The 18,514-nt window shown below is 38.4% G+C and overlaps 1 protein-coding gene across 5 annotated transcripts in view; it reads right to left on the bottom strand.

Annotated features, from left to right (window-relative positions):
- The window catches only part of SLC26A7 (solute carrier family 26 member 7), an 87,410-nt gene that overhangs the window by 43,526 nt on the left and 25,370 nt on the right, over positions 1-18,514 (bottom strand). For all 5 annotated transcript variants that reach the window (XM_071222231.1, XM_045181745.3, XM_053930348.2 and 2 more), the window contains exons 4-7: positions 18,297-18,469; positions 5,423-5,587; positions 2,191-2,343; positions 351-433 (exon numbers count right to left, since the gene is read on the bottom strand). In XM_071222231.1, coding sequence (XP_071078332.1) covers positions 351-433; positions 2,191-2,343; positions 5,423-5,587; positions 18,297-18,469 — 574 coding nt within the window. The remainder of the gene's footprint in view (positions 1-350; positions 434-2,190; positions 2,344-5,422; positions 5,588-18,296; positions 18,470-18,514) is intronic.

The following is an 18,514-nucleotide window of genomic DNA, read 5'->3' on the forward strand; positions in this document are numbered from 1 at the left end:
TGGAATGGGGAAGAATAAATCCCAGAGCATGACTCTAATTTGGAAATTCAATGCCCTTCATTTTTTAAAAATATCTTTGTAAATAATTTCCAAATCTTTTACCTGAAGCAATGCTATATAAAATATTTATCAATTTTCCTAGTTATATGTAAACAGTCTAAGAATTTAGTCTTTCTCTTTATGTACATTGTTTGTTTTAATCACTTAAAAATAGAAATTAATTAGAAATTTGTCTCTTACAGGTCCTTTGAAAGAAATAAAATCCATACTACCTACCTCCAGTCCTTTCCTCCAACAAAAACAAACTAATTAACATACAAACAAAAGAGTAAGAAAATAGACTACCTTACCCTTTCGGAATATGGCCAACAACTTCTAATCCATATGTGTGTTCCATATTGGTATAATAGCAAGCACATGATGCAGCGATAATCTGTGGGGTCCATTTGAAAAACAAGAAAAAAGAAATTATTAGTAGCCTTTCAAAGACCTTTTTGAAAACTATTTTGACATTTTTTACTTGTCCCATGATCATCAAGAGACATGCAGCTCAGGTTTTTTTAAATTAGGAAATTTTGAAATTCAAAACATCCTTTGGAGACTTGAGAGGACTTAATTTGCAGTCTCAAAAATTACCCCTTGTAGGTGGGATAGAGCTGGAGTAGCAGGGCAGGCCAAGAGGCTGGCTCTCCCCGTGGTGACGTACTCTGACAGAACTCAAAGGAGCAGTAGAATTTCCTACTGTAACCTGCTTTCAAGGTAACAATAGTGCATAAAGGTTTCCTTTTACTTTTTAATAGGGATAATCCCTACTCTCCTTGTTTTGAATAAGCAACTCTTTGACTACTAGCTCAAGAGCCTTCTTACATAAGGTTAACTTCCATTTTTGGATTCATAAAACTTAATAATGCTTCCCAAATTATAATAAGTATTTCTTAATACCCACATGACTTTGGAATAAAATAAAATGTTTCACAGTTACTGCTGTGAATACTACCAATAATCATAGCACTGCCCATTTTATGGCTTATTTGCTATAGACACACACACCTGATAAGAGAACATCTGTTACATGTATCTCCACAAACTATCAAGATACAGACTCATACAAGGGCGAGCTATGGAAAGAGGCCGTCCATCTCAGTCCCACAGATAGTGTCATATCCCTCTGGGACAGTTTTTAATGTGCTAACTTTAGTATCTATGTAAACCTAGGTCATTTTACTAGCATGAAGGGATATTTCAATAAGTGAAAATTTATAGACACTACTTGTCATATACATGTATAACCACCCCAAAGACCATTAAAAAAAAACTAAAACCAAAACTATGGTTGTGTTAATATTTCTTTTTCGACTTAATGCTGTTAGTTAAGGGTTCCCAGTACAGGCTCTTAAGCTTCTGAAATGTGTTTTTTCTACTGTCATAAACCTTAGAAGCGAAGAAGAATATTTTGTTTTGCCAGGTACATCGACAACAACTAATGTGTTAGAGAACAGCCCTGGCCAACAAAAATCACAAGTAGCTTTTCATTAAAGCAAAGTTAGGTTAGTTAAAAAAAGCTTTAATAAGCCCTGGCTGGTGTGGCTCTGTGGATTGAGCACCGCACTATGAAGCAAAGGGTTGCTGGTTCAATTCCCAACTGGGGCTCATTCCTGGGTTGTGGGCCAGGTTTCCCAGTGTGGGGCACATGAGAGGCAACCACACATTGATGTTTCTCTCCCTTTCTTTCTCCTACCCTTGCCCTCTGTCTAAAAATAAAAAAATAAAGTTTTAATAAATCTACCAATCATTAACAGACATATGTCAATCAATAATATTTCTACATATAATAGATGCCACATCAATAGAATGTGGTGTCACTTTTTGCTTTAGGAAGAATTATGACAGATCTTTTGTGTCTCACCCTTAGAAATGTCTCCTTATTTAAAATCTCATGTCATATGTCATTCTATTTACGTGAAAAATGACAAGAAACGCTGTATTAACTGAAAACATGTATTCTCAAATTATTGACTCAAAATTTTACCTGTTCTCACATTAATGCATAGCCATGCAAATTAGGCATATATTAGTGAAAGATGGGAGTAGCTGTGGGTTGCTGTAGACGATATAACGAACCTACACTGGTTACCCCAACAACTGGCAGACCTGGTAGGGCAGAATGCTACATGTTGATCTCGTACTTACCAAAACTAAATCAACAGGAAGAACAACTTTAATTTTCCTTTTAAACTGTTCATTCAACTCTTTGACCAGAACAAGCACCACGATGCTCAGCAAAGATAAGAGCAGTGCTTCCAGTCGAACAGACTTGATGTGTTCAAAGGCATATATGTATATCTACAATGATAAGAAACAATACAAAGAAAACTTAGGGTCACCCACAATATCACATCTGCCCCCAAATGAACTCAGCGAGGTTTTACAAAAACATCTCAATGGGTGTAGAATGGAAAGGCAGAGTATAGATGCATGGTCAGTGTGAAGCTGTAATTCATTTACTTGTACAGAATTGCTTTGCCCTTGATGCCTCCATCAAACATACTGCTCCCTGGGTCTGATTCAGATTGCTCACTAAAAACATTCCATTGAGGCAAGAACACCTGCCACTTCAGAGCAACCAAAGCAATGGAGATTTCAGCTATTTGAACTAGAGAATTAGATTATTTTGGTAACACAGAAGCAGGCATCTCCCAGAAAGAAGACACTGGAGAAGCCACCATAGTAACAGACGATAGAGAGCCCAACCCATAGTGACCTAAGAACAGAATAAAGGTAGAAGGCTGTGTTTTCTCTTCAAGCTGATAGCAAAGACTGCGTGTGCTGGAATTAATGAATGAACATTTTGATTGGACAAACCTGCATTATTTTAAGAAAAATGAGTGTTCCAGCTGAGACAATTAGGAGTGGTAAGTGGCTCATTGTGCAAGACTCTCAAATGTTCTTGATATTAATTTATGTTCCAAGAAATTTATGTAACATATTATTTTTTTCCTCATCTGTCTGAGTAGCTTTCAAAAAAGTATAACAGTTGTGAAAACTCAGAAGCAGGAGGCACAGAGAGTGGAACCCCAATGTATTAATTCACGCTCCTGTAGGTTCTCTGACTGCAGGACCACAGCCTCCGTCTTGCCCTGTGTTCCGTACCTCTGTGCTGAGCTCAGCTCTGCTGGTTCACATTCCACGTGAGTGACCCAAGAGCAAGTTCACATTTATTTGACCACCACCAGATTCTACGTCAAAACTCACTTTCCCAGGGTGCCAGTGTGGCCTACGCGTGATACAAAATTATTTCTTAATCTAAGAGTCAGATCATCACAATTCTTGACACTGAAATATCAGCTTTTATTCTGAAACCTTGTCAAAGAACTAAAGCATCCTCCCAACCTAACATTACATGGCTCTGTGACAGAGCAACTCTTCATTTCCATCAACACACAGCATAGTGACTTCCACTGGCTGAATAATGTGAATTGAAAGTCAGCCTTCTAAAATTATTTCTAAACCTAAAAGGCAGAAAACTGTACTTGAACAACAATAAAATTAAATGTTTATTAAATAAATAAATAAAATAAAAATATTTCTAAATCTGATTCCACTTCAGAGTAAAAAATTACAAAAGACACCCAAAAGCCACACAGTATTTGACCTACAAGGCAACGATAAAGTAGCTTGTGGTTTACCTGAGAAGAAAACCAAAATTTTTAAAAATCCTACACAAGACACTTTACTATAGCATTTTACGCAGCAGAAAAACAAACTGAAAGACTTCCGGGTCCCCCGTCAGGCTACCCTGCTTCTTTTAGCACAGCTAGTGATGGGAGGGATGGTTATCTGTGTGTGATCATCACACATGTGAATCTATGTGCAGAGACCAATGTGTAACCCGCTCACGTTTCCTTACAGAGCACATGCACAGGTGAGCACACCCTACCAGCAGAAGGTCAGGGCACAGTCTGGTGCTGATTTGGTTCTATTTGGTAGGCCTGGCATCACCAGAAGTCCTACTCTGGTCTGCTTTGGTTTGATCTAGAATTAGGAGTTATGTAGCTTCCAGTTCCAGTGCTCTTATTTTATTAGATAAGTATATTATTATACTTCCGTATTTAAGTGTATTATTATACTTCCATATACTTCTACTATTCAACCAGTGAAATAAAAAATTAAAAATAGGAGTATTCTTATTATAAAACATTAATGTTATGTATATACATTGTATGTACTGGCAAATATATATGTATGGAATGTAGTGTATAACATTACATTGTAGAAGATTAGAATATGTCACCCTTAAAATATGCCTCTTTGACATAAAGGATTATTTTAAGATTATGATGGTGAAAAACAGCAGACAGTAAGTTCTGAAAACAGAGCATAAATTACCCTTTTTAATGGATATTTAGATTTATAAAAGAAATCTCCACTTGTGGGGTGTTTCCCTCTCTGTACCAGGAAGAATAGGATGCCTCAAAATCACAAGGCACTCTGATGAACAGGGAAGGCGCCGACGTAAATCTGCACAACACCCTTGCCCTGGTTCACTGCACTTTTCCTGGTCACCTTCCGGTAACGTGCCCACCCCACACCTTTCTTCCTTTGCTTTAGGTGAAGACAGTATTTAAGCCGAAGTTCTAGCCACCTCTATTGAGTTACTCATCCCTGAGTTTCTCCCAAGTATATATCAGATATACATGTTAGTACACTTATGTTTTCTCCTGTTAATCTGTTTTCTGTTAGAGTGGCCATAGCTGAGAACCTAGAATAGTAAAAGGAAAATATTTTTTTCTCCTCTACAACATAAAATTAAATAATATGAACCTTGGTAGCCTGCAAGTTTATCAACAAGACATTAATTTTCATTTAAAGCTCCAATAGAATGACTTCCTGAGAAGTCATAGATTGTAGGCCAGCTTCCACTAGACGGAGAACAATAGACTGTTACGAGCATGATATGTTGGAGCTGGCCACACGTTCCTCTGTCAGGTTCCAGGGGCTTTTAATAACTGATTGTCTGCTATTGGGACTCCAGCCACCAATTTTGGCCAGGCTTGTGATTTGATCCATAGCAGGGTTCACAAAAATGAAAGAATGTGGTTGAGTATATTGTTGTTAAACTTGGCCACAGTCCCAGTAGATGGCTTCTATTAGAAGTTGGCAACATACCTGACTCACAAAAAGTTTTGTTATTTCTTTTCTAATCAAGCTCCCAAACTATATCATATTCAATTGTTTATTATAGAGTTGTTTCCAAAATTAATAAATATCATGCATTAAACAGCTAAGTATCCTAAATCACATTTAAAATATCCTGCAAGGTTATATTTCAACCCAAGAAATAATTCAGTATTATAATTAACCAAATTCAACTTTGTGAAACACACACCCAAAATGGATGAACAAAGACATATGGAAAACTTACATAAAAGAATCCAAGTGGCCCAGATATATAGGGCATTTTCATTCCCAAGAAATACTTTACTTGTGAAGTCACAACGTGTGTGGCGGCCCCGGTGGTCATTGCACTGATCACAGGCTCTGTCAGCAGGAATGTGGCCCTGCCCAGCTGTACCACGCACATGGCCACCTACGAGGACAAAGAAAAATAGAATTCCCCAGGTTGCTAGGCAGATTAGTACCCAACACATCTTCATTTCACGTAAACATAAAGAACTAATGTTAAAATGGGTTTCTACAACTTTAAATATTCAATATTTTGAGTTTTCTTGAGAACATTATCAAGGTCCAAGATGGTAAATGTTATAAGGAACAATGAAAGTGCTTCAATTAATGTTGACATGATTTTTTTGATTATTTACTTTTCTTTTTTTTATGTTTTTTAAATCATACGTGTTACCAAAAAAATACTAAAATCAGTTATTATATGGGGCTCTGTGGAGAAAAATCAAATTTGCATTACCATATCTGTAATAAAAAAACACAGCATTATTACTGGTGCTTTAGTATGGTTGAATCTGGACAGACAAGACAGAAGAAAAGAAAGAATTTTTTCTTAAATGAAATACCAGGAAGTTCCTTGGGAGCATGTGTTTTGAGTAGCCACAGGTGATGGATGCTATGAGTATAAATGAATTAATTACTTCAATCCTTACAGTACGTTGTAACCAAGGGCAGGGACTCATGCATAGGGTAGGAATCCCAGCCAGGAGGAGTGAGTTGAGACATATACCACAAAAACTTTGTCCTTGAGGAATAGGTAGGCTTGCCAGGATCCCCTGTTCATATCAGTTGGGTTGGGAGGGATGGCCATTAGTTCCCCCCTTTCTGCCTTTCTTGCCCTGGGGTCCCATGTTTCACCCCTTTCCCTCCAGCTGTCTGTCTCACCTGCTATATTTTTGTTGGACCAGAGGGTGAGGAGAGGAATTGCCTGCTTTTCTACCGGAGGGGGCTGGCTGGAGGTGCAACCTGGGGCTTGGTCTGGAGCCCATCACTGAGCCCGCAAACCAGGAGGCCTGGGGAAGTCAGGGCTAAGCCCTCTTCAACAGGGTTTCTTTGAGTTGCGCCACCTCCACTGTATCTCAGTTTCCATGGGGGCAGTTTGCTCTAGAAGGAGAAAAGGTGGAGCAGGATCCTTTGTCCTGAGAGCCTGAGGACCAGGTCCTCTGGCGACTCAGGCGTCTTTGTAACCTGGGGTTCCCCTGGACCATTGTCCCAGTCCCACCTTCTAACGGACCTACTCCGAAAAGCCCCATTTCACTTCTGTTTTATCTACCTCTTTGGAAGACAACAGAAATAAATGAGGTGGTGGCAACTCCGCCTGCTTGGAGGACAGGGGCCAGGGGCAGGGCGGGATTTCTCTTTCCAAAGGAAAAGAAAATATTACCTTAAAAATACTTTCCAAAAAAATGTTTTAAAAAGAAATTTAAAGAGGGACACATTTTTCAGTGACTACTGTATTATTTTAATTCCCCAGACTTTTGTCGTTTTCCCCTTAAATAAGTTTCACTCTTATTTTCTCTACTCATTTAAGATAATACACTACTCTTAACAAACACAGCTTTCACGGCCCTGACTTGCCCCTGCCCCTCTACCCCATTCCTGCCCCTGAGCCTGACCTTTGCTTCTCAGCTGTTACCATCCCCCTACCCCGGCCAGGTAACTTTCATCAACCCCACCAAGAGGCAAGGCCTTGGGTGTGTTGGGGTATTTAAGTCTTGACTCACTCTTTCTTCTGTGGGGGTTGGGGGGCAACCTGTAACACTTCTGTACAAATTTTAAGTAACCTACGGCAGCAGAAAAGTGTTCAAGATGAATTTCAGCAAATAATGAGGTAGCGTCACGAATAAACTTTTTCTACCACAGTTTGAATTCTCCTGTCTCTAGCATCTTGATCCTGGTTCCAGAACCAGAATAAGCCCAAAGAGGCCCTCCCCTGAGGCAGAGCGAGTGGGTATGAAAGAGATGCCTCTTACTCGGGACAGTGAGAAATACTCCATTATGAACTTGAATCACAGTGAGGGCGGAGGGGGAGGGGACACACGTTTGTGATTGCGAAGTGCGGCCACTTTGAAAATTGTGCTTTGCTGGAAATCTGCCAGCCATCAGCACCGGTTTGGTGTACCCTTTTTCCCACTCTTTAATCTGGCCTAGACTTTGTCTGCGGGAGGTGGGGCGGTGGGCTCGGACTTCTGCAGTTTGCTCTTTTGCTGGATGAGCACTCCAGGGTCAGCCACAAACCACTTACTCTCACTGTTTCAATTTCAAAATAAAAGGAAACTTACATTGAAAAAAATCAAAAGGACATGTTGACTACTTTATACCTAGTAGGCTTAAAACCTCAACATGAAGGAGAAAAAGGCATTTCTTGAGTTTCCCCCAAGTTTTAAGAAATGGAAAAATACTGTTTTTCCTTGGAGACTCTCTGTCAGGTAGCTCTAAGGGGCCAATATTAATGAGAAGATATTGGACTTATTCGTATATGGAGAAGAGCAAAAGACAAAGATGGGCTAAAGGGACATGTCTTAAAAAACCCAAGAATTAATAGAAAAATCATTTTCCTTAAATATTTCCTTGCTACTTATAGCATCATGCTTCACTGCAACACCCTTTTGTAACCAGACGAAATCATCGACTCTGAGTAGCAGCTGTGCATCGAGTCCCGCTAGGCACAAGATGACAGGAAGGATCGCCACTCCCCCTCTCACTATCACCAGGGCAATGACAAGCACTTCTTGGCAGAAAGAGGGCTTTGAGGAGATGGCCCCTCTTTGACTGAGTGCAACTGTGCAAACTCAGTTATAGAAACTGCAAAAAATGAAATTCACTGTTTTGGGATTAACAGTAAATTATATCCATGAGTATCCACACTGGAACTAGGACATGTTGATATACCCTCTCAGTGTGTTATTTATAATCTTTTAGGCAGGTCTTGAAATTCTTGTTAGAAAATAAGATTAATCCCTAAGGAAATCAGAGGAATGAAAAGCAATGAGATCGCCTTCTATCAAGAGGTCACATTGACGAAAGTGAAAATATGAAGTGCTGTCTGGTACCACGAAAGCCTACATTACAAAAATACCATTTCTATCATGTGCATTGTGCCTTGGCCCAAAGTAGTTATGCTCTGAACTCATATGAGCATGGAGTTTTCTGGGTTCAAACCTGAAACCTTAAGTTCCGATCCTGGCTCCGCTATGTGTTAGCCTCGTGGCTATGGAAAAATCCATGAACTTTGCTGAGCCGCATCACCACCTGTGTCGTTAGAGTGATGTCTACGCTATCTTGTAGAACCGTTGTAGGTTGGATGTGAAGTAACAAGTAATATGTGAAAGAGTTTTGAAATCTGTATGTGATGCACTAGTAACATCATGTGGGGTGAGAAATAAAATATGAACAGCAAAATGACAACAAACTCACAACTATCAACAAATGAACCTAAAAAAATAAAAGAAAGAAAAACAGTGAAAACAAAACTAAGCAAACTACTAGAACAGGAACACATTTGGAGAAATGGAGATCCCATGGAGGGTTTTCAGTGGGGAGGGGGAGGGGAGGAATAGGAGGGAAAAGGTACAGGGAAGAAGAAGCATAGTTGGTAGGCATTAAATAGATGGGGAGAAGTCAAAAATGGTATAGGAAACAGAGGACTCAAAGAACTTATATGTACAACCCATGGACATGAACTAAGGTGGGTAATGCTGGAGGGTTGGGGGGTACAGGGTGGAGGGGGTTTCAGGGGGAGAAATTGGGAAAACTGTAATAGCATAATCAATAAGATATACTTTAAAAAAATAAATATTTACATAGTAAGAAAGAAAAGAACAAAAACCGCTGCCATCTTCAAATGTTTAGAAAGGGTCATACCACATATTTCAACTCTGGAAAACTTGAAAGAATTTATTAGTGCAGAGAGAACTGTATTTGAATAGTTTGCAGTATAACAGCCCCCTTTTTATTCAATAGGTAATAAAGAAAATAATATGAATTGCCAAAGTAGAAATCAGGCAATTTGTTCTACCAACATAGGAAGCCAAAGCAGCCGCTTGTATTGCTAACATTTTTTTCTGAAACCATGTTTGTTTGTCAAAGTAGAAATTTCCTGAGGGAAATAGCCAATCAATAAATGGTAGAAGTACAGAAGGAAAACACTGATTTTTCTGTCAACTCTGGATTTATAGTCTGGTGATTTTCGCCCTGAAGACAAAACCAGTTAAGAAAAACACTGCACGATTTTTTTCCTAAGCATGTGTCCGCTAGTAAGTTACTTTCAGTTTAAGACATTAACTCTCACAGGCCATGAGAATTAAATCTGAAATTACTGGAGGAAGATGAACACCAGTGAGCTGGATTTTCGTTGCAGCTAAAGGAAAATCCAGCATACACCATACAGACAAGCCAAACGTTTGGAATTGTGAAACCTGTTCGCTTATATGGAATTTTATGTACACACGGACTTTTAGAAAGTTTTATCAATATACTAAGAAATTTTATCTTCATGTATTTTGAGAAGCAAACTTTTGGGAGTCCTTGTACAGACCATCGCCATTTGATTTTCTGTCCTTATTTGTTTCCTAAATTCAATCACTTACATGACGGGCTAATGGTCTGTCAGGTCTGAGAGACAAAGGTCTCCTAACCTAAAGTCAGTCACCAACCACTCCCAGCCAATCACTAACTTCTAGGAGCAGCTTCCTTTTCATTTCCACAACTGAAATGTTATGAAAGGAAGGATTCAGGAAAAGTACAGGATACAATAAAAATTCAACCATTTCAAATGTTGAAAATATGGGTGTCTACCTTTTAACAGAAGCCAGACAAGATAAAGTGCCCTCCTTCAAAACTTATCCAAGACTGAAATATTTTTGTAATATTCCATTTCTACATATTTTTGTGCTTAAAAAATATCTTCCCAGCAAGTGATAAACCCCTGAAATGGGGAATTCTTCATTCTGAAAGGTCAAGAAGCTTCCTAAGACCTCATTCCTGATACAAACTATGGGATACATGAAGGATGACTGTGAACATTGAGACGTAACTGAAGTGAAATTTCTCTCTTCGGGAGACAGCACTCTCCATAACCCAAGATGATGCAGATATTTTAAGAAAAAGAAAGAGGAGCAGGAGGAGAAATTAAAGAACCCAAAGCTATTGTATACCAATGTTAAGGACTTTTTTAAGTGGATGACTTCATGAACAACCACATCAGTTCCTTCCACTAATAATATGGACGATAATAATAATGATCTGGCTAGCTGACTCCCCAAGTTTGCCCATGCAACATTTATGAGAAAATAAATTTCATATAAGATATTCTAACTGTTGGCAGTAATGCTGATGTTCTGAGCTAATGCTGAAAACCTGAGTCACATTATCAAATTCATTAGCTCACTATTTGGTAATGCTTCTATAAATACCATGTGTTCTGTGTAAATTGAATATACCTCAGGTTTCAGTCCACTTTTTAGAAGTGGGCTTCAAATAGTGAATAAAGGAAAGTGTGTATAGCAAACAATTATACCACCCAAGTGGTGGAATGCAGTATTCCTTTCAGGTTTTGTCAGTTTGTCTCCAATTTATTCATTTAATGAATTTTTTAAAAATATAACACCTGTTAGGGGCTAACTATGGCATTGTTGAAGTATACAGAAATAAAGGTATAGTTTATGGTTTAAAAGATTGTATAAAGGTGAAATGATGATATTGAGAAGTGGGTATAATATTTGGTTGGGGATGTTTGCATGTGTGTTCATTAGGGATATTGGCCTGTAGTCTTCTTTAATGTAATGCGTTTGCCTGATTTTGCGATCAGGATAATAGTGGTGTTAGAAAATGTGTTGGGAGCCTTTTCTCCTCTTGAATTTTTTGAAATAGTTGGAAAAGAACGGTTCATTCTTTTTTATATATTATATTATTTTATTTTTTGTTAATTTTTCTTTGAATGTTTGGTAAAATTCACCTGTGAAGCCATCCAATCTAGGACTTTTGTTTGCTGTGCATCTTTTATTAATGATTTGGTTTTGTTGATAGTGATTGCTCAGATTATCTGTTTCCTCTTCATTCAGTCTTGGAAGATTGAGTGTTTCTAAGATTTTATTCATTTCTTCCTGATGTCCATTTTGATATAGTCATTTACACTATTTCCTTATAACCACTGGCATTTCTGTCTTGTCAGCTGGCTGTTGTTGCCCTCACTGAATTCTGGGTTTGTTTATTCGGGCCTACGTCTTTTCTTGATGAGTCTGGCTAACGGTTTATAAATGTGGTTTATCTCTTCAGAGAACCAGCTCTTGGTTTCATTGATCTTTTGCGCTGTTTTTTTTATACTATATTTCACTTATTTTCACTCCAATCTTTATTATTTCCTTTCTTCTACTCACTTTGAGCTTAGTTGGTTGTACTTTTTAAAGTTCCTTTAGGTGTAGGTTAAATAGTGTATTTGATATTTTTCTTATTTTTTGAGGTGGCATTGTAGTGCTATGAATTCCCTTCATAGGACTGCTTTCACTGTGTCCCATAGAGTTCGGGTGGCTATGTTTGCGTTTTCATTTGTCTCAAGGTATCTTGTAATTTCTTCCTTGATCTCACTGTTAACACATTCCTTGTTCCATTACATGTTATTTAGACCCCATGTGTTTTTCCATTTTTCTTTTGGTTTATAATTTCATCTTATTGTGGTCAAAGAAGATGCTTGATATAATTTCAATTTTCCCAAATTTATGGAGACTTGTTTTGTTGCCTGACATGTGTGCACTTGAGAAGAATGTGTATTCTGTTGCTTTGGGGTAAAATGCTCTAAAAATATTAATCAGAGCCATCTGGTCTTATGTGGTGTTCATGGCTGCTACTTCTTTGTTGACTGTATTGCTGTCGTTCTCTCCCTTTATGTCCATCAAGTTTGCTTTATATATAAAGTGCTCGTATGTTGTGTACCTCAGGCAGTCACAGGTTGGGGTAAGTTGTGTTAACCAATTTAATACAGATTCAGATCTGGCACCAGTGCTGGGCTTGAAGATACTCAGCAGAAGTTCCGGTGGACACACAGACCAGCCACTACCAGCGTGGGAACTGGGGACTTTGTAGTGGTGCTGGGGTCTAAGGGATGTATCACAGTGGAGCTACTGCGGTTCACCAAGCCAATGCAGATTCAGATTTCGTGGTTTGTGGGGAGTGCTCAATCTAGGGACAATGGTGGCTGTCTCTCCAGGCCTCACCCTGAAGCCACACAATTCAGTTTCTCCCTGTACGTCTCTGGAAACCCCCAAGCTTCACCAGAATTCCTTGAGGGTCTTTTAATAAAGACTGAAGGCAGGCTGAGGCTGGCTGACACTGAGACACTGAGACAGCCTTGGGATGTGGACAAGTTAGGGAGGGCAGGGTCTTGGGGAGTCCTCAGGGTATAGCTAGTGGAGTTCATCAGGTTAATGCAGATTCAGACTTGGTGGTGAGGGGGATGGGCTCAACACAGGAAAGATAGCACCCATCACTGTCACGCGCCTGAGGCCTGGGGAGCTTTGTGGATGGCTCAACACAGGGACAATGGCAGCCATCTCTCCAGCCCTCTCCCTAAAGCCACACAACTCAGTTTCTCCCTGTACATCTATGACACTTTCCAAGCTGCTGTCCCTCAGCTGAAGCCAAAGGTGAGGACCTGCGAGTGTGAGTTTGTGCACTGGCCCTTTAAGAGTATGCCTAGGTTTTCAGCAGCCTTCCACCTTGCCCTGACTGGCTGAATCCCCTCTGATTTTATCACCAGATGTCATGTGGGTCCTCTCTTCCGCACTGGTGTTCCAAGCTGGGAGCCTAGCATGGAGATGAGACCCCTCACTCCTAAGGGGAAGCCTTGTCAGTTGAGATATCCCTCCAGATTCTCAACCACCACACACAGGAGCAGGGCCAGCTTGCTTCACATTTCTGCTCCTGCTACCAGTCTCCATGGCTTTTTCTGTACATCATTAGTTATAAAACTTCTGTTTAGCTAGCCTTCAGATAGTTCTCCAGGTTCACTGTTCTATAATTCAGCTGTAATTTTGATGTGGTCCTGTGAGGAGGGGCATGCAGCATCCACCTGCTCCTCCACCTTGACCAGCACCTATACACGTTATTAGTATCTTAATGGAGACTCTAATGGCATTTTGAGTAAGTTCAAGAAAAGGCAAGAATGCTCACTGTTTCCACCACGATTTAACATTACAATGGTGTTATCACCTAATGTAACTGGATAAGAGAAATCATGGGTTACATCAATTTGTAAAGAAGTAAAAATATCTCTAGAAAATACTAGCAATTCAATAAACAATAAAACTAAATAGTGAAGTCAATAAGTTATAAGGTTGTATAGTTAACATACAAAAATCAATATTTTTTTGTAAATACAAACAATAGATAGCTAGAGGACAAAATGGTAAAAAAAAATCCCCTTTTATAATAGCAGTAATGATGATTAAATACTTAGGCATAAACTTGACAAAAATGTGTAAAATCTATAAAAGAAAACTCTCTTACAAGACATAGAATTAGATTTAAACAAAAGGAAAGGCATCCCTATTCCTAGACAAGTTGATGCTAAAGTTTATAAGAAAAATAAACAGACCTGCAGAGATAGGAACACACTAAGAACTAAAAAGTACAAAGACAGACTAGTCTTACCAGATATTAAAGCGTACTACAAGGCCCATAATTAAAGCAAGGTACTACTGCCAAGACAGGTCAATAGAATAGAAAAGAAAGTCCTGAGATAGATAAAAATAAGTATAGAAATAATAAAGCTGGCATCTTAAATCACAGAAGCAAAGATAGGCTTTTTGACAAATATTGCTGACCCAACTGGGCAGCCACTTAGAAAAAAAATAAAACTAGATTCATAGTTCACATCATATATAAGGATAAACTATACACTGATCTGAAAAATAAAGAGACAAATTATATAGATAATAATTCAATAAATTTAACCAGAACAATATGATAGATTCCCCTATAGATTCAGTGTAGGGAAATGTTTTTTAATGTTGGCTCAAAATCCAGGGAAATGAAAGAAACAATTTATAAATTTGAGTTCCTAACACTTTTAAATGCGTTGTAAAATAAAGCCAAAGAAAAACTGCCAAATAAGAAGAAAAGATTATTGCAGATAAAGAGCTAATATCCACAGCATATTAAGAACTCTTAAAATTTAAGGGAAAATCAACCCTCAACCAACTGATACAGAAATGAGAAAGATACATGAACAGACAGTTCACCAAATTGATACAAAATGGTCTTACGTGAAAATATGTTGACCCTCAGAATGATTTCCAGGATATATTGTTAAGTGAAGAAAGAAAGATACAAAAGAATACTATCTTTCATGTAAGAAAGAAAGCAAATAAGAAAATATACAGGTATCTTCTCATTTTGCAAAGTAAAACACAAGAAGCATACACCAGAAATGAATGAGACATTACCTCTAGGAGGTGAGTGAGAACAGAGTAGAAGCGGAAAGGAAGCAGACCTGGGGAGAAAAGGGTGGGAAGAGCGACTCTTCTCTGAGTGCACTTTTTTAATAGTTGCCTCCTGATATCGTAATAATTAAAATCAACAAAGGTTAGACTCACTTAATTTTTTAAAATAACAAAATTATTATTTGGCACGATGTCTGTTATTTCTTGGCTTTTAGGTTCCTGAATTAACAGTTTATTTTTTAATTCAACAACTTTTCTGAGAATCTGTCATGTGCAGAGTTCTATGCTAAGTTTAATGAAGACTTTAAAATGGATTAAGATATCTTAATTAACCTGAAGAACCGTGTGCTCTAAACAATGCCTTGTGTGGAAAAAAGACCAAAATATTTTGGATGTCCAGAAAGTTGGAAGAAATGAAAAAAAAAAAAAAAACCCTAATTCTCAAAGTAAAATCAGAAATTTTATGCTATGAAGATAATTTGCTGTAAGTATACATATTAATATAATTTTAATTTCTTTATTATTTTATGCCATATTTTCTTCTAAAAATAGCATAAGACAAGTTAAAATTAAAGAGATGGACATTTTAGAATCATTAAAATTTTTAAGGAATATATGCCATGTAAAGAATTGGAGAGATAAGTATGTGGGGGGAAAATAGGGAAATAAAAGCTAAAATTTAGGTGGGGGACAAAACCTTATTTGTGAACTACCAGAAAAAAAGGCAAAAAAAAAAGCACTGGTAAGTCACAGATGTCCTATTATATAATTTTATAAAGCAGATCATTTCATCAATCGAATGGGTGGCCATCCATAAAAGATCCTTAAGAATCTGTTTCCATGACCTCTTGTTACACAAGAAACGGTGGAAGCCTCTGATAGTAGGAGTCTCTGTTCCTTACAGTGAGAGCATTTCCAACTGATGCACAACCTGTGAGCCAGACCCTATGTGATTGTTCAAACACTTTAACAATACAATTGTATTAACCTAAATAATTCCATTAGTTAGGCCTTTAAAGGGGGGGGGGAATCAACCTGAAAGTAATATACAAGCAAAACAAACCAAAAATAAATAAATAAAAAGCGGAAAGCAAACAAACACCTTCCTGTGTCTGTACAAACTGGATACCTTGGCACTGCCCTCATATGCAGTGCATTTCACAGCTGACCGGGAAAAGAAAAAGCAATTGAGCAGCTGGATCCAAAAGATCGGACGGACCTCAGGGTTCTGATTGACTAGGGAGACATGAGTTTAGAGGTCAAAGAAAGTCCAGCCACCTGTTTAAAAAGTGGCTAAAACATAGGTCACATATCCAGTATCAGCACTAAGGACAAAGGAAAACAGTTGTTTGAAGCTGTAACTCTCTGGATCAGGTTTTACTTATAACAAAAGGTACTGAAACCCAAATTATTTTTATTATCTTCAATAATATCCCATTTTAGTCTGTGAGTCTAGAGTTTTGTTCTAGGAAATGAAGCAACTTTCTTTTTAGTTCTCACACAAGGATATGCTTATTGATTTTTTCTTTTAGAGAGAGAGAGAGGAAGGGAGAAAGATAAAGAGAGAGAGGGAAGGAGGGAGGGAGAGAGAGAACCATCTAGTGAGAAACATCGATTGGTTGCCTCCCTACACACCCAACTGGGGATCAAACCTGTAACCTAGGTATGTGCCCTAACTGGGAATCAAACCCACAACCTTCTGGTGTATGGGATGATGCTCCAAGCTACTGAGCCACCTGGCCAGGGTGAGACATTAGTTTTTTTATGTTGTTAAAACCCTGGCTCTTATTTTTGTATTTTATTATTTAAATTTTAATCCAAATATGCTAGATGATAACAAAATAACTAGTGATTATTTTAAATTTATGGAAAATTGTAAAAATGAGCCTAGCAGAAGGTTGCTGGGTCTGATTGCTAATTACATATGTTCTTAGATTTTAAAATATATCTTAATAGAATAAGAGAAGGTTTAAATCTAATAAAAATAATAAATTTAAATAGAAATATGAATGGAAAATAATAGGACCAGAAGAAATAGTGATACTATCTTTGCTGTGTTAATACAAAGATTTTTATTCTGAATAAACAGAAATTAGGAAAACCTAAACCAAATCTATGGCAACATATCCGTGTCTGAATTACCAGTTCATAGGCTGATTATTTCTGAGGTGGATACAGATGACACGCCTATTAGAGGGCCTCACGCGGGGCAATCGAGGAGGAAGAGGCCACTATTTCCGCCTGTGCAAGTCTCAGAATAGGCTGGCATCATCCATGTTTAAAAATACATATCAAAGGATATAGGGTACCTATTCAACCAGTTTGTATTTCATGAAAGCACAGACGTCAGCCATAGAAAATACCTATTGGCCTTCTAGTCTAGTAATCCCCTAGGCAAAGCTGCCACTCAGGTGGCCCATTTTCTAAGGAACTGTGAAGACTCACGGTCTTACTCATTTCATATCAAGTTTTCTGTCTTTTGCACGTAGCTGGAAGGGAATGTGATTCTACAAAGTTTAAGTTCCTAACCTCTAGGTCACATCTTTTCTTCCTATCATTCAATTTGAGACAATCATCAACTATTTTTGTCTCTTCTTGGTGTTTACATCATCTTTGACCTTGTGAATAACGTTATACTGTAAAACAGAGCATCTACCAACCCAGGAAATTCATGTGCACATAGTTCAGTTTCAAATGAGAGAGTAAGCCAAAACACCTCTAAAACAGGTAATCAATGGCTAACAGTCAGTACTTGTTGACGTGTATTTTATATCCATTTCTGAGTCATCTGATTTTGACAACTGACTAGAAACAGCACACTGTATGGTCTGACGTTCTGAAAAAATATACGAGGGCCGATCTGGCGGCGAAACACACGTGCTGATGCTGAAAGGTACAGACAGGCTGACGCTCCAGCACTCACAGCAGCAAGTCCATGGCACCAACTAAACGCCCTTTACTACTGATGTAGGCAGTATTGTCATCAACTGTGAAGACTGGGAAGGATCCTAGAAACAGCCATGTCTCCTTCCCATTATAAGAATTCTCCCACAACATTACCCCACAGTGACGACTGTACCACCGTGAACACGAGGCCTTCCTCACAGCCTCATAAGGAAGTTCAATCCATTGTGTGAAACACTTTTTGAGAAAGCTTGTTCTTAAAAAGTCAAAGACTGCTTCTCTGTAACTTCTGTTTATTAATTCTAACTCACTTACTCAACCAGCACTTATAGAGTAACTATTTTATGCAGCAGACCGTATTTTCATAAAGACAAAACACATCCCCTAATCCATGTAGACAGACACACCCATGAACATGAATAAAAATAAAACTCCAATTGCCTCTCCTTTGCTGCCATCTCAATGTCTTCACCCCCACATCTCAGTGCTGCTTACCTGAATCACACCGCCCAAGAAGGAAACAGCTGCAGCAATTCCGATCCTTTGCATCTCAAAGTCAGATAAGCCCCGCATGCTTGTGTTACTCTGCATGGTGAGGTTCTGGCTCCTCAGAGGGACAAGACGTTCCACTGCGTTGGCTGATATTAAGGATGTCAAGGCAAAAGTGCCTAAAAGCGGGCATGGGGTGGGGAATCTCCCATTAGTAACAGACT

Source organism: Desmodus rotundus, chromosome 8, assembly GCF_022682495.2.
Source record: "Desmodus rotundus isolate HL8 chromosome 8, HLdesRot8A.1, whole genome shotgun sequence".
Lineage (NCBI taxonomy): Eukaryota > Metazoa > Chordata > Mammalia > Chiroptera > Phyllostomidae > Desmodus > Desmodus rotundus.